This window comes from Parasteatoda tepidariorum, chromosome 10 (assembly GCF_043381705.1).
Source record: "Parasteatoda tepidariorum isolate YZ-2023 chromosome 10, CAS_Ptep_4.0, whole genome shotgun sequence".
NCBI classification, from domain to species: Eukaryota; Metazoa; Arthropoda; class Arachnida; order Araneae; family Theridiidae; genus Parasteatoda; species Parasteatoda tepidariorum.
In genome coordinates, this window is record NC_092213.1 from 5,142,102 (window position 1) to 5,158,176 (window position 16,075).

The 16,075-nt window shown below is 29.9% G+C and overlaps 1 protein-coding gene across 1 annotated transcript in view; it reads right to left on the reverse strand.

Moving 5' to 3' along the window:
• LOC107454264 (pecanex) overlaps positions 1 to 16,075 on the reverse strand; it is a 68,297-nt gene that overhangs the window by 38,341 nt on the left and 13,881 nt on the right. Inside the window, exons 4-13 of the mRNA XM_043046806.2 lie at positions 15,094 to 15,240; positions 12,853 to 12,966; positions 9,761 to 10,828; positions 6,557 to 6,766; positions 5,638 to 5,781; positions 4,872 to 4,925; positions 3,696 to 3,798; positions 3,050 to 3,213; positions 2,358 to 2,463; positions 1,379 to 1,828 (exon numbers count right to left, since the gene is read on the reverse strand). Of these exons, the coding sequence (XP_042902740.1) occupies positions 1,379 to 1,828; positions 2,358 to 2,463; positions 3,050 to 3,213; positions 3,696 to 3,798; positions 4,872 to 4,925; positions 5,638 to 5,781; positions 6,557 to 6,766; positions 9,761 to 10,828; positions 12,853 to 12,966; positions 15,094 to 15,240 (2,560 nt within the window). The remainder of the gene's footprint in view (positions 1 to 1,378; positions 1,829 to 2,357; positions 2,464 to 3,049; positions 3,214 to 3,695; positions 3,799 to 4,871; positions 4,926 to 5,637; positions 5,782 to 6,556; positions 6,767 to 9,760; positions 10,829 to 12,852; positions 12,967 to 15,093; positions 15,241 to 16,075) is intronic.

The window sequence follows — 16,075 nt, forward strand, 5'->3', positions numbered from 1 at the left end:
TTTTTAAAAAAAATAAAAGTAATTTTTATGATAGTTCTGTTTTTCAATACAATTTAATTTCTTCATCGTATGATACTGATTAAGAATTAAAAAGTTTATCTCACAACTTTAAGTTTATAAATTAAACAAAATGAGCAAAAATACAAATTTTTTTTTTAATTTGCAGACCTGAAATGATTATACATAAGTTTATAAATAAAATTAACATTAATTGGGTATACATAACCTTTTTGGCTGCATAAACAAATGTTAGGTTTATGGAGTACAGTAAATTAGTATATTAATTATTTGTTACTACAAGAGTGTACAATCATATAGAATCACGTGGTGGATGACAAAATGCCATGTTCTGGGTAAATATTCACATGAAGTTATAATAATAAAAATTTGGATTGTCTTTAGATTTTTTTGGAAATAAAAAAAGCTTAACAGATGTATAACAATTGTTTTACACAGGCATTGATAATAAAAAAAATATTTATTGTAAATAAATCTATGCATAGATAGTTATAAGACCACAAAGTTAATCGCAACAAATTACAGGAACAGACATACCGAAAATGGGAAGGGGAAAAAAAAAACCGAAAGCTAATTTCTTTTTATTTACCTACGAATTAAAATTTTAAAATTATTGCCAAATAAAATTTCTCCTTAATTATGAAAGCTAAGCTAGATCAGCATATTTCAGTAATAGAGTACAACTTAAAAAAAAAAAAAAGTTTAAAAAGAAAAGAATTTTGCAATTTTCTTTCTCTTTACATGTTTTGTTAATCTATGAGATGCTTCAGGGGCTGAATAAGAACATAATCAATGTCTTAAAAATAAAAAACAATTCCGTGACTTTTCCAGGTATATCAGGTAAATTTCAATGAAAATCCAGACCATATTCTATCTACAACATGAAATTTGTTTACCAGAAAACTTCGTTTTTTTTTATTTGTAATATCAAATATTAGATTTTATTAGCAAAAACATATAAAAGAATGAGATCGGACACCTGGAAAAGTTTCACTAAAAGGTGGAACTTTAGAAAGTAATTTTATGTTTCAAATAGATGTTAGAATTATTTAAATCAAATCTCAATAACCATTTACTGTTATTGACTATTCTAAGATTGGCTATTTTCCAGGAATGATACAGGAATATTCTAGTTCTTTCTTTGTAAAAAATTGCAATTTTCCTGCTTTTTAGAGTTAAAATAAAATTTCCAGACAATTCCAGGTTCTCCCCCCCCCCGACCAGTTAGAGCCCTGCATACCATATTTTTTTTATTTAAAAAACAAAACAAAAAAACATAAGAAGTTGTGGATTCTTAACACTCATAATATAAGAAAGATTTATAAGAATAATTTACATTGATTACTAGCAATATTATTACCTGTCCAGCAGGGCCAACAGAGCAAGACGATCAAATCGTATTTTAATAAACTTAAAAGGAAGCACCCAATAACGATAGTAGTGCTTGGGTTTTGGCGGTCTTATTCTTGTCATGTCAGAGAAGCGTATTCCTGCACACCCGACATCTGTGTCTGTCCCAGCCTGAGAGCTGGCTGCTTGGGAGAGATTGGAGAGTGTAGCAGGAATAACGGTTGTCGAGTGTCTACTTGTTTGTGTGGGGGCTCTTATGGATCTAGTCCTTGTGTATTCTCCATTTCCATCTATTCTGTAGGTACCCCCTCTAATAGAATGCACTAAATGAGGTCCTTGTGCAGGAAAGTCTAAAGATGAAATTCTTGGACTCATTCCTTTGTTGGAGTGCAAGACAGAGGCAGGACTCTCTAGAATGACGGTCGAACGCGAGCTGGAGGATGAGTGGGAAGCTGTTTCCCTGCAAAATAAAGATAAAATTTGAATTTAAACATGAAAATAAACGTCAACAAAATAAAATGCCAACTTAAATTATAATACAAAGATAAAATTATTTAAAATTACATTGTACAAAAATTACATTTAAATTTAAACATGGAAATAAATGTCAACTAAATAAAGTGATAACTTAAATTAAATAAGCAACTGGTCAATTTCCCGCTCGTTTTTATTTATTGAAGATCATTCAATAATAAAAGTAAATCAATAATCAATGCAGAAAGACTCTGAAAAACAATTTTTTTTTTTAAATGTCCAATCTTTCCATTCGAAATTTTGATCCTTCAGAATCCATCAATTTGTGGTGGAAAGATTCAAGTCGAAGGACATAATTAATTATTAAGGACATTAACACAATTTTGCGACACATTAATCACAAACAGAATGTTGGAATTTTTAGTTACTGAAAAAGCAATTTTGGATTAAATAGTTCAGATTAGCAAGGTTCTACTATAATTACTTATTGATGTTCTACTAAAGAAACAATTTACCATTTAGAATCCATCATGAACTCCAAAAGTTTAACATCAGCAGCCGTACTTAGACCCCTAGCAATTCCAGTGCTGTTTTCATCAAATGTATAGGTTAACCAATTTCCTACAACAACAAAATAATATGATATCAAGTCAAAAATGAACTCTTCTACGAAAGGGACTTATCAAAAGATGAATTAGCTAAAGCTACATTGATGGCATCATAAACCAGATAATGTGTATAATTTTATACCCTTTTTATTTGTATTTTTAATTCATATTTTAATTTCCCTTCAATAAAATATTTTATTAATAAATATTTCATATATTCATCATTGCTTTATTTATTCTTATTATATGATGTACATTATGCTTATATAAAGTACATCATATAAGTTTTCTTTCTTCTTTTTTTTTACACATACACACTCTATTAGTTCATTTTTCAGCGATGCAATCAAAATGCAGCATTTCTAAGTATATATCGATCATCATTGAGCAATAACAGCCTGATTGCAGTTTGAAGGAAATTTGGAATTTTGTAGGAGAATATTAAAAAATAAATCTAGGCTAATAACCTCTAAACTATGGATTGTAAGCAAACCAATACCACAGCAAATTATGTTCTTTATAGACATTGATGGCACCATATTGAAATCTGAAAGTTATTCTTAAACTTTGCGCAACTGTAGAAAATGAATCAAAATTACCATGCTCATCTTGGAAGCAATGAATAGCTCCAGGTGATGTGTCATTATGAGAGCTTGCAAGGTGTGTACCAGGAGTTGAAAGCAAATTGGCAAGAAGATATGCAGGAGGACCTTGAGTGGATATCTTTTTGGGGGACATCCAACTTGTACTGCCGCTATCCTCCCTGAAAGTGGACATCATTAGTTACTACATAATAAAACATATAACCCGTGGAAAAGATTAAAAAAGAAATAATAATATGAATTAGTTTTTCAAACAAAATATAATTGTAGTTCGTAAGTCATATTATATCGTTAAGTGGGAATGGGCATTAAAATCTGCTAGGCATTTTACCAGGCCTCTTATCCTTGGGCAACAACTAGATTTGTTGGTATTTTGTTGTGAATAAAAAAGTGGCTTTAGGATGAGTATTGATTGAATATAGAGCTTAATGACACCAGAAAAGAAAATACTTCGCCAAATACAAATAGCTTTATATACTCAAGGGGACAATAACAAAAAGTGTTATAGACTTATTCGGAAGAAAACAAACAAAAGGAATCACTAGGGTGCTTTGGGAACCTGTATTGTTTTGAAGAAGGCAAGAGCAGATTCATGCAATAATCAAGATGGAAGAAAATAAATCATTTTTAAAAAAAAGCTCACCCATCATCTGTTGCTCCAGGCAACAAAGATGATGCTTCTGGAAGACCATCCGGCGTCCTTCTCCTCCTGGCCACAACTTTAGATCTCTTAGGGAGAGAGGCTTCTGAAATAAGATTAGTGAAAATTATTACCTACACATGTTTAACACTCCATATACAATTTTTTAAACAACCTATTAAATCAGGAATTTTAATGTTAAGAAATGGCTGGAATCTCTGAATTTCAAGCATTTTTAGACTAATTTTTTATAATATTTGGTCAGTTGAGATGGTAGTGGATATTAATTTAGAGGTCTGCATTAGTAGTTATGCAAACTACCACAAAAAAGATTTAAGATATTTCATAATATGATGGCACTAACTAGTAGTGCTTGGGNCTTAAGCCATAAATGGATTCAGCCCAAGGACAAAATTTAAAAACAGAAGCTAATATCCTAATCCCTTCTTCAACCTCTCCCACAATCTTTCCTAAATTGCACAGTCCATAGCTGTCAAAGGTTTCTACATTCGTTTAGCAACAGTGGGAGAATTTTATGTGGCATTCTAGTTTAACAGAGCTGTAATGGAGCAAATTTTGATGCAAGCAAAGTATTGCTAAATTGATGATATTTCAACTGCTTGAAGATACATTTCCATCTAAAAAAAGTGGGTATAATGAACGAAATAATTTAAATTGAGAAAATTAGTAAATAATTTAAATTAGTGAAATTAAAAAAAATTCCAGCTTTTTTTTAAAATTCCTTGATTTTTCCAGGTTTTTTCCAGTATAAAAAAATTCCCTGATAATTCCAGGTGGGTGGCCACCCTGTTATAATATTTGGCCAGTTGAGATGGTAGTGGATATTAATTTAGAGGTCTGCATTAGTAGTTATGCACACTACCATAAAAAAGATTTAAGATATTTCATAATATGATGGCACTAACATTGTACATTAGCTGTGATATTTTTAACCATATATTCATTCAGTACGCTATTTATAGTCTAAATAAAAGTTTACAATGAACTACTCCAATGTCCTTTAAGATTTTCTATCCTTGCAAGCTTTTTTCCAACATGTTTATTACTATATCCTCCATTAGAGTGAACTAGAAATCCATACCTTTACTAAAAGTTTATATTAACACTTTTATGCATAAGTTTAGGCTTTTTACAGTGTGTCACAAATGTAGAACTTACCTTTGGTTCGACTACTTTCTGAAGTTTGAGCACTACAGCTGGGGGGCAATTTCCCTACAATAAATAATATTTAAAACATATCAATATATACTTCTACCTTTCTTTCTAATTCAAACTCTTATTTTAATCATGTTAAAACACTACTTGAAACAGAGTATTTTTAAATAAAATTTCTTCAAACATATCTTTAGGTTTCATAGCTCAGTTATGATACATAAATATGGAAAATAAGTTTATATTCACATACAGTAAAATTTGGATAATTCAGAGTTAAAGGGAGCAGAGAAAAAGAAAACATTGATATTATATTTATTCTCTGAAATAGCAAAGATAAATAAAAATAAAAAAACTCCATGAAAAATGAAACAAATGAAATTAAATTTATAATGCTAAGACAATTTTTTCATTTAATCAAATATTATTTGCTAGCAGAATTATTTATCACTTTTTAGAAAAAAAGCAGATAAATTTTTTGCATTTTAAGTAATGCATAAGACAGTCTGCTTCCTTCTAAGGATTCTACTTTTCAAGTGTTAAATATCTTTTCAGCAAATGCTAATTACTTTTTAGAAGTGTTAGCTTTTGATGTGTTGAAATGTTATATTTGCATTAAATGATTCACAAAATGCGTATGAATCACTAACATCAAAAATATAGTTGCACTTTTGGCATTCTACCTGCCTTTTAAGATTTTTCTCACACCAGTTATAAATATTTTATTTGCAAATTATCATGACAAACTGTCAAAAAATTTAAGTATATTTACTTTTCATGTCTAACTCTTGTTTTAACTTTCGAAGCTCATGTTCACATTCATTAGGGTCAGTTTTACTCAATATCTCTAGCAAGCGTTGACTCAGAAGAATTTTTTCTGCTGGTGACATGGGACCTTGTAAAGTTTGCTTGGTACCTGAAAAAAAAAAGCATTTCTTTCAAAAGACTCTGATAAATTTGTAGTTTACTTGCTAGTGCAATTAGTAAAAATTACAGTAAAATTTGAAATAACAAACACTTATGCTTATTGTATATTTTTTGATAAAAGAAAAAAGATCCATTATATGGTCATACTTCTTTCCTTTGATGAAGTATCGTTTCTTCTATATTTGGGGATGGCACCTTGAGATCTACGGGAAGATGTTTCGAGAGGAGTTGTCTCATCTGGAGATGAGATTGTACTGTCAGAGTTTCCATCAAAATTACTTCGCAACAGTTGACTGTCAGCACTTAATGTAGTTGTAACATCATCATCATCATTGCTGATACATTGTGATGGCAATACTGCAAAACAAAATAGGTAAAAAGTTTGGAGGAGTCTTAAGAGGTTAGTGAAAAACTAATTTATTATTGATACAATCACCATTAAAGCAAACAAAAAAAGAAATTTTGATTATTATACAGAAATATTAAAATAAATAATAAAATAATTAAATTTTAAAAATTTTATATAAAATTGCTTGTAAATTATTTTTAAAAAATGCAACAAAGTTATGTAGTAATGCAAAATAAAATGTAGTCATGCAAAATGTGTATAGGAAAAATAATGTGTATGTAGTAATGCAAAATGTGTATAGGAAAATCTCATATTTTATAGCTTAAAAATTACCAGTTCTCTAAATTTAGAGCAAATTATATCAGGGAATGCAAGATTTGACACACACCTACAACNATCCATTATATGGTCATACTTCTTTCCTTTGATGAAGTATCGTTTCTTCTATATTTGGGGATGGCACCTTGAGATCTACGGGAAGATGTTTCGAGAGGAGTTGTCTCATCTGGAGATGAGATTGTACTGTCAGAGTTTCCATCAAAATTACTTCGCAACAGTTGACTGTCAGCACTTAATGTAGTTGTAACATCATCATCATCATTGCTGATACATTGTGATGGCAATACTGCAAAACAAAATAGGTAAAAAGTTTGGAGGAGTCTTAAGAGGTTAGTGAAAAACTAATTTATTATTGATACAATCACCATTAAAGCAAACAAAAAAAGAAAAAGAAAATTTGATTATTATACAGAAATATTAAAATAAATAATAAAATAATTAAATTTTATATAAAATTGCTTGTAAATTATTTTTAAAAAATGCAACAAAGTTATGTAGTAATGCAAAATAAATGCAAATGGTAAACATCACACATCTTTTGGATATCTTAGATTTGTATTATACGTTTGTTTTTAACAAGTTTTTTCCCCCCTATTGGATAGTGTATAGGAAAATCTCATATTTTATAGCTTAAAAGTTACCAATTCTCTAAATTTAGAGCAAATTATATCAGGGAATGCAAGATTTGACACACATAAGTTTTTGCAAATTTAACCAAAGATGTAAGTGCCCTATCCTATTCAAAACCCTCAAGTTACATTATGGATTTAGACTGAAATACTCCGGGTTCACATTCAAAAAGAAGAGATTTTTCCCCCAGCCTTTTCCATATAGATTTACAGAAAATTCCAATAATTAAAAAAAAAACAAAAAAAAACAATGAAATTTATATTTATTAAAAACGTAAATCAAAATTATAAATAAAATTGCAACTCTAAAAAAAATTAATAAATTATTTTTATTGGAAAAAAAATCAGGCAATTAAAATTATGACAATTCTGTTTAGAAAAAAGAAACTGTCAGAATTATAAATGTGAGTAGAAGGGAAAATAAGACTGAAGGAATTTACTAAGCAATATTAAATAATTTTTTTAAAAAAATCTATAAATAATCTGTGCATACTTGTTAATTGCTAAGCTAAATAGTAGTTAATCAATGCAAGAACATTTTATAGAATAAAAAGGCAATAAACGACTAAAAACATGCAATAAACAATTAATATATAAGAATCGTCTAAAAAATTAATTTTAGGAAAAATAAGCACCAATAAGAGTGCAAAAAATTTTATTGAGTGATACTAATTTAAAAAGAAATTTATTAAAACATACTTTTAAGATTAAATATCAAACCATCTTAAAAAAGAAACCAAGAAATATATAAACAATCCATATTTAATTAAAGTTAATCCATATTTATTACCATACATATTAAGTTAAACCAAATAGGATAAATAACTAAAAAAAACAATGCTTTTTATCAACTAACAAGCAAAAATAAATAAATTTAAAAAAAAAGTAAAATGTTTAATTCTTATCTATAAAATAAATAAATAAATTATCCTAAAATATGAAGAAAAAAAACTCTTATTAATCAATAAAATAAAGGAACAACTTTTTAACAACTATAATACATCCTAAAAGAATAATAAAAAAACTAAGTTAATAAAAATTTATACAAATCCGTATTTTATTCAAATTAAATCATACTTAAACAACTCATGAACGTTTTATAAGAATAGAAGAAAAAAAATTGCAATATGTTAAGATTGTCTATTAAAAAATGAATAATAAATAAGATTGCTAAATGGATAGAAAAATATAAATTAAGACAGTAAAACCATGAAAGTAATGAAAAAATTTAAAAAAAAAAACTTACTTTAATGATAAATACCAAATAAAATAAATAAATAATAAAAAATAAATAAATATATATATAAGTAAATTGTATTCATTTAATTGAAGTTAAGCCAAATTACTCAAAATATAGATGAATCAGAAATGTATCACTTGTAAAAAGAGGAGNAAATGAAGGTAAGGTAAACATCTTTCAAAAAAGAAAGAAAAATCCTAAAATCTTATGAGGGAAATTTTTTTTTTTTAAAAATGGCGGGAAAATTTATCGAATTTTGTTCCGGTTTTTTGGTTTTCCGATTTCCAGATAACGGGTTCTGTACTGTATATATATAATTGTATGCTTGTATACATAAACCATCTTCTTTTAGAAAAAGAAAAAATATTATAAAAGCAGACAATTTTTAACAGAAGCAGATGTGTGTCTACACCAGGCAAAAGTTGCAAATGATAGTGCATCCTAGAATTCATTTCATTAAAAAATATTGTTTCTTGAATAGATATCAAATAAATAAACAGAGCTGATGATAAAAAAAAAAACATTTTGTTTGTAATAATTAATGTATTATCCAAAATTATAAAACAATAATTCATCATAATAAATCAAGGATTACAAAAATTGAGAAAAAAAAACTTAACATGTCACAGGGTTGGGTTTTTGACGTCAAAAAGTGGTTTTTGACATNGGTTTTTGACGTGACGGTTTAAACCATGGTTTAAACTGTCAAAAACTGTCACATGTCAAAAACCTGCCAACCCTGACATGTCAATACTTCAAGGCAGAAGTCGCAGACATTTAATTGACAACACTCCAGAAATGCTTGAGAAAAATAGAATCTTGAAGATGGCAGTCAGTCAGGAAAAATTAGGATTACTTTTTTCAATCCTCTATCGCGCGAGTGCAAATTACAGTTGAAAATGGAGGAGTATAATCCCGCAATTTGATAGTGTCAAATTCCCTGAGGGTAAAATTACGCTTTCCATGACTCATTTTCCCTGACAATTTGCAGTTTTCCTGACATTTGCAGTGCATACGAATTCAAAATATTTATCAATTATGCTTCCTAATAATATAATTAGAGAATTAATTAAGTAAAAACCTCTTAAGTAAAATTCCCATTTCATAATTTAAGTAAGGAAGAAATGAAAAAAATCAAATTTATAATTTTTACATTTTTAAAACAAAATTTACTTACAAAAGCAAACTTATTAAAAAAAAAGCAGGTAAAATCAAAATAATGCAAGTGGGATGAAGTGTAATTTTGTTATAAAATCATTATAGAACTCCTTTAACCAATCTTAAATGGCAAAAAAAAAAATTTTACCCATAATATGAGCTAATAAAAAAACTCAACCTAAAGTTATCCACCCAATAATAAAAATAAAATAAAATAAGAAAAAAAAAGACACATTTAAAGAAAATTACAAACCATTAGTGGCAGTATTAAATAGCCAGTCAAATCCAGCAATGCTGCTTTCATCTGACGGAGAAGGTGATGGGCACCTTTTTGAATCACTCCAGGTTAAAAAGGGGATTTGAGTCCTTTCATAGTCTTGGGAGGGTTTGTACACAAGAGTATAATGACTATCATTACTATCTGGAATCGATATAGATAGTGTCTCACTGGAAACAGACGATGCCTCGCTGCCGGCCATTTTATCTATTTTAGGCTCTTCTACTGAATGAATCACAAAATTAATGGCAGAATTATCTTTCACAGTTTTTAAAAGTTCAGTCTCTACACTAGATGGCAAGAGTTTCTCCCCACTAGGGCTCTTAAAACTGGAAGTGCTCTCACTGTACACGGATATGGGATGGCACAGTTGTCTGTCTGAATAGTGGTCTTCGGACAAGCCTAAAGACCTACTACTGCGAGCTGAAAAAGTTCGTATGTGCTTGGACGTGCTGGCAGTTTCCAGCGATCGATGCCGAACCAACGAGCAATTGGATGCAGACGTATTCTCTTCTTCCTGAGAAGATTGCTCGAAGCACGGAATAGAGGAGTTTCCGGTCCGATTATTATCGCCACAACAAGCCTGATGCTCATCACTTAGTTCAACAATAGGCTTTATTGCTTCACTAAAACTAGGGCGTAGAAATTCTACACTTCGCAGTGGCATCACGGGTCGGACGCCGATTCCACTACCACTACTACTGCTTCTTCCAATCATTTCTAAACTTACAGGATGAGAGGGTGGTACACTAGGAGAAGGTTTTTCTGGGCACGTCTCTAACTCACTGTGAGCTCTTCTTACGACTCGTTTGTCTCGTTCTTGTCGAGCTTGGCTTCTATTTCTGCTTCTGGCAATTTCCGCAGCCCGTATGCTCGGATCTTGGGACATAAAGCCTAGCTCTACAGATCCAGTACCCTTCAATAAAGCTTCTGAGCTTGAACTAGATGACAAGCTCAGAGTGCTAGGCAAGTAGTTAGTATGATGATGAGAATCTGAAAGGATATACACAGAGCTAGCAGATACCGCAGCATCTTGAGAATGGCCTAATTTTGAAAATAAATATATAGTTATTTTTAAAGAACCTATTAACACAAAATAAACATACAGGATTATAGTAAAAATTATGATTATCAGGAAAGGGCATATTGAAAACTATTATAGGCAAATATTTGAAGCAAAACAAATACAGTACAGAATACGTTATCCGGAAATCAGTAAATCGGAAAACCAAAAAACTGGAACGAAATTCGATAAATTTTTCTGCCATTTAAAAAAAAAAAAAAAAAAAATTTTTTCCTCAAAAGATTTTAGGATTTTCCATTCTTTTTTGAAAGATGTTTATCTTACCATCATTTTGGAAATAAACATTAGTGTATTACTTCATTTTTTCAAGATTATTTCTAAATTTTTTTTTTTTTTTTTTAGTTGGGCTTAACAATAAAAAAAACTGCTTTTCGTAGCGATTCAGAAAACCGGAAAAATCAGTTATCCGGAATAGCGATGGTCCCGATCGTTCCGGATAATCGGTTCCCTACTGTATATGTACATTTAAAAAAAAATAATAAATACTTAAAAATTTTACTAAGCTATTATATCTGAATTCAAGTTTGAAGCAAACCTGATAACACTTTCAATAATTATAAGAAAACTTCTGATAGAAATCCTTATTTACAAACTCAAATAAGAAAATAGTCTACATTTCAACAGATTTGTCCTGTTGCAAATGAAGATAATGAACTGCAATATTAAAAAGTAAAATACATCTGGGACTGCGAATTGTTGGCCAAATGAGTCACGGCTCCATAATTTGACCACAAGACCCACAACGTGATAGCAGTAATGTGGTCAGCATTGTATGCTATCTAATGCATTCATATGTGTATTCTAATGTTAGGATAAATTTTTGATTAAAAAGAGGACAGAAATGTATTTATTGTGAAATAAGTAAAATAATGTGTTACAGTCAAGAAAAAGCAAATATTGCAAAAACTGACTAACAATTAAAATCCTAAAACAAATAACTGAAAGGATTAAGGTAACTGTATTTGAAGCTCTTTATAATCTTTCCCATTTTTTTAGTAACAAGGTTTTTTTTCCTCCTTAATAATGCATGTCATTAGAATATGATTAATAGCTTTCTACATAAAGATTGTAAATTTTAAAAAAAAAGTAGCAATCTAGATGATAATAACTTAGCTGTTTCATTTTGTTAAAATTTCATAAAAATGTACTTAATGTTGCAAAGGATCAAAATTTTTCCAACTGCATTGATAGAACTTATAAATAACATATTTATAAGAAATTAGCATACTTAAAAATGTATGGCAAAAGGAATAAAACAATGCAAACTAAGTAAAAATTATCCAAATCATTGATTGATTTTTTAAAAATTATTATTATTTTTTTTAAAAAAGAAATCATTGATGTAAGACAAAAATTAAAAAGCACTAAATATGACTTTTAAGTATTATAATTTTCCCTTAGCTGCATGCATAAGAATTTGCCAATTTAATAAACAAATTTCAATTATACCTAGTTATTTTATGTTTATTTAAACATAATAGCTTCTGGAGCTTATTATATATGCAGTAAATAAAGAAAGATATAATTTAAAATAATTGATTCATTATGTTCCCAGATCTAAATCAATTTATTCATCATTGAAGAGTAACTGACAAATTTTGTTTTCGTCTTTACAAATTCTCAAGAGTAAACAATGTTGAGTTACAAAAATAACTATGAATTTTTTTTTTCAAGATTAATCTGTAATAATTAAAACCAAAATAGTTTTAACCATTTTAGTTATACATTTTAATTATTTTAAGTTATAATACAATTTTAAATAATATTAAGCACTAATACAACATTTTAATTAATTTTGATACGTAAAGGTGAAAATCTAGTAATCTAAAATGTTAAAGTAAATCTAAAATGAAGTAATGAAATAAGTAAATCTAAAATGATAAAGGCTTAACAGCAGTGTTTTCACAAGAGAAAACATGTGAAGTAAGTACTGAAATAAGTACATGAAACAAACAATAACAAGCATTAATATTTATTAAAATACCTATTTGATCTTGGCAGGCATTATTGCTATTTAATGCTAACATAAGAGAGGACATATCTTGCATATTTTTCTTGGCAACTTCTGCAGTCCATACTCTACCCTCCGAAGCTGCAACTGGAAGAAAAATAGTAAAACTTATTGAAGAGCATTTGATCAATCTTAATTGCAAAATGTGGAGAAAATTTTGTGAAAGGCAAAAAAAAAATTCCTTTAACCACGTAACATAACTGAGTTTAAAGGTAAGATGCTAGTGTAGGCCACATGGTACCAGGTAAGTTGATTAAGCATTGTTATAATTAAATGAAATAGAAAGAGAGGAAGAACGATAATTAGTGCGCAAAATGAGCAGACTTAGGTAAAATGTAAAACTTTCTGCGAACATAGAGAAGTCTCACCTATACATCTCTATGTAAGCAATTAATTGACTCTTGTAAATATATATAGTTCTTTTGTAGCGGTTTAATTTTGACAAAATCGTTCTTCTTTTTTTAAATTTTTTAAAGTGTTTAAAATTCTCCGCCTGATTGCAGGGTAGAATGGGAGAATTTCAACCATTAAATATATATATATATATACACAAGTATTGCTACTCAAATAGAAGAACAAAATTCCCTTTTGCAGTTAGATTTTTAAAAAATTCCAGTCTAATATAATATTTACTGACAATGCTGTGGTCAAAACATACAGTGAACCACAAAAAATGTTTGCAATTTGTACATTATATTGCATATTTAATTAAAGAATATTATTTATTTGAAATATCTAGAAAAAGGAATAACGTCTTGACAAAACTAAATTCCAGTAATGTATCAATAAAAATTAATGCAGAAATTTTATGACTTCACAAAACAAAAGTGTTTTGAAAATTTTTAATAGGAATTAAAACCAATCGAAAGTAAAATGATCACAAACAACATGATATACAACAAGTAAGCTACATTGTCTTCAAATCCTGTTGAGAGGGAATATATGAAGAGTGAATTAGGCAAGAACAAAAATGTTAAAAAAAGGCAAAATTTATTTTACTCCTTATAATAAAAATAAATTAGAGATATAAACATAATTGAGAGTGAAAACAAAATGGCAAAAACATACAAATTATGTAATCAACTTCCACTACTCTGAAGCAAACCTCAGAAAAGAGTCATTTGATTAGAAAAGCTCTCCTTGATCACTAATTCCTTTTTTGTCGTAGGAGCTAATGTGTGACAGTATCCATTGGAGGTAGAGTGTTTGGAAGGCTATTTAATAGTATTAAAGATTGAAGTGCATGTTTTGTCACCATCCTCAGTGAAATTACTTAGTTGTTGGATTGCACTACAACTATCTGATAAAATACTAATATCTACTAACGGCCCTGTTAAGAGCCCTGTCTATGGCGATCAGCTCAGATCTAAATTCTAAAATGTAGCTGATGTCGTGAATGCATAAACTTGAGAAGGAGTTTACATACCTCAAATGCATAGCTGCCAACACGGATAGGAAAAAATCCAGTAGATTTTACGAAATATAAATTTTATGATAATTGTTGCAAAACATACTAAATATTTTACGCATGGAGAATTTCAGGGATTTTTATAGTCATGAAAATAGAAAAACTGCAATACTTTCCAGTTATGATTTTACATTAAATGAACTTGAAATGCTATGTATTATGTTTACTCTCAATTTTGAATAGTAATAGGCATTTAATTCGTCAAAAATAATTAACTGATTTTTATAAATGTGGCTTATTTCCTTAAGTATTAATAACATCTGTTTAAATTTTAGAGCAAGCAATAATCAAGCCCAAAAATTATAATGCTTGCTCAATTTTAGGGAATTTTCTAAAATGCACATATACCAGAAGAACTTTTATTAAACCAGTAGACTAGGAAAATCTGGCAAAATCCAGTAGTCCACTGGAAAAGCCAATATGCAAATGCAAACACTGAAGGAATGGTGTTGTGACAGACATAGAAAGAAACATACAACTAAATAAATGGATATGTGCCAGGTGACTAAGAGCACACACATTGTAGAAAAAACTTGGTGAATGGATGTATCTTTCCATGTGCGATCTGTCTTAGTACGATGTATACTTGAAAGTAAACAATGCTTACTGGATGCTATGAAACTGGATAAATATTTTAAGCTAACCTCGTATAAGGTTACAGCATGGAGCAAAAAAAAATATATAGCAAAATTTAAATGGTTACTAACTAATAAACAAAACGTACAAAATTTAAAAAATTAATTTACCTTGTTGCATTACTTCAGCTACTAGACTCGAAGAAAGAGCGTCTTTAGCATCTTTTTCTTGGAGAGAACCATCACATGCTGTTTGTTTAACTGAAGCAGCTCCTGAGCTTCCAGAACTTTCTCGATGGTGAACATCCACTTCTAAATCTAAAAATTTAAATAATTCAGTACAAAGACAACCTAAAGTGNTTATGTGACATTGAAACTTGTAGAATATATATATATATATACAGATGGATGACAAAATAATACGAACACCTGTGAAAAAGTGCGATTTATTTCACACTTGCAGTACAGCCGCGCCACCTGCAACAGACGTCTGCCACCTAGTGAGCGTGAAGAGGAAGCTATCAGTCTCTCAACATTAGTCCCCTGTGTTGCATGAGTTTATCTAACTAGCTTTTATAAAGTGAAATGTCTGACCTGTCAGAATTTCAAAGAGGGATAATTGTTGGGGCGCGTTTAAGTGGAGCATCGGTGACAGAAACAGCAAACCTTTTGGGGTTTGCAAGAAGTACTGTATCAGCCGTTATGACAGCATACATGAAAGAAGGTAAGACGAAGTCTTCAAAGCAAAACAGGGGCCGAAAGTCAAAGCTTGATGATAGGGATAGACGTGTCTTGCAGCGCGTAGTAGCTCGAAAACACAAGCGATCGCTATCCGAGATAACATCAGACTTGAACAGTCATCTTCAGGACCCCGTTTCAACAAGAACTGTTCAAAGAGAACTTCATGAAGCGAACATTTATGGGAGAGTGGCAATTCGTAAACCCTTGGTGACAGAAACCAATGCTTTCAAGTGCCGTCAGTGGTGTAGAGGTCACAAAGGCTGGTCCCCACAGCAGTGGCAGCAGGTAATATGGTTCGATGAATCATCCTTCACCTTATTTCAGACCACCGGACGCGTTTATTTCTGGAGATCACCCAAAGAAGCGTTTGATCCTGAATGCCTCTTACCAACTGTGAAAAATGGAGGTGGCT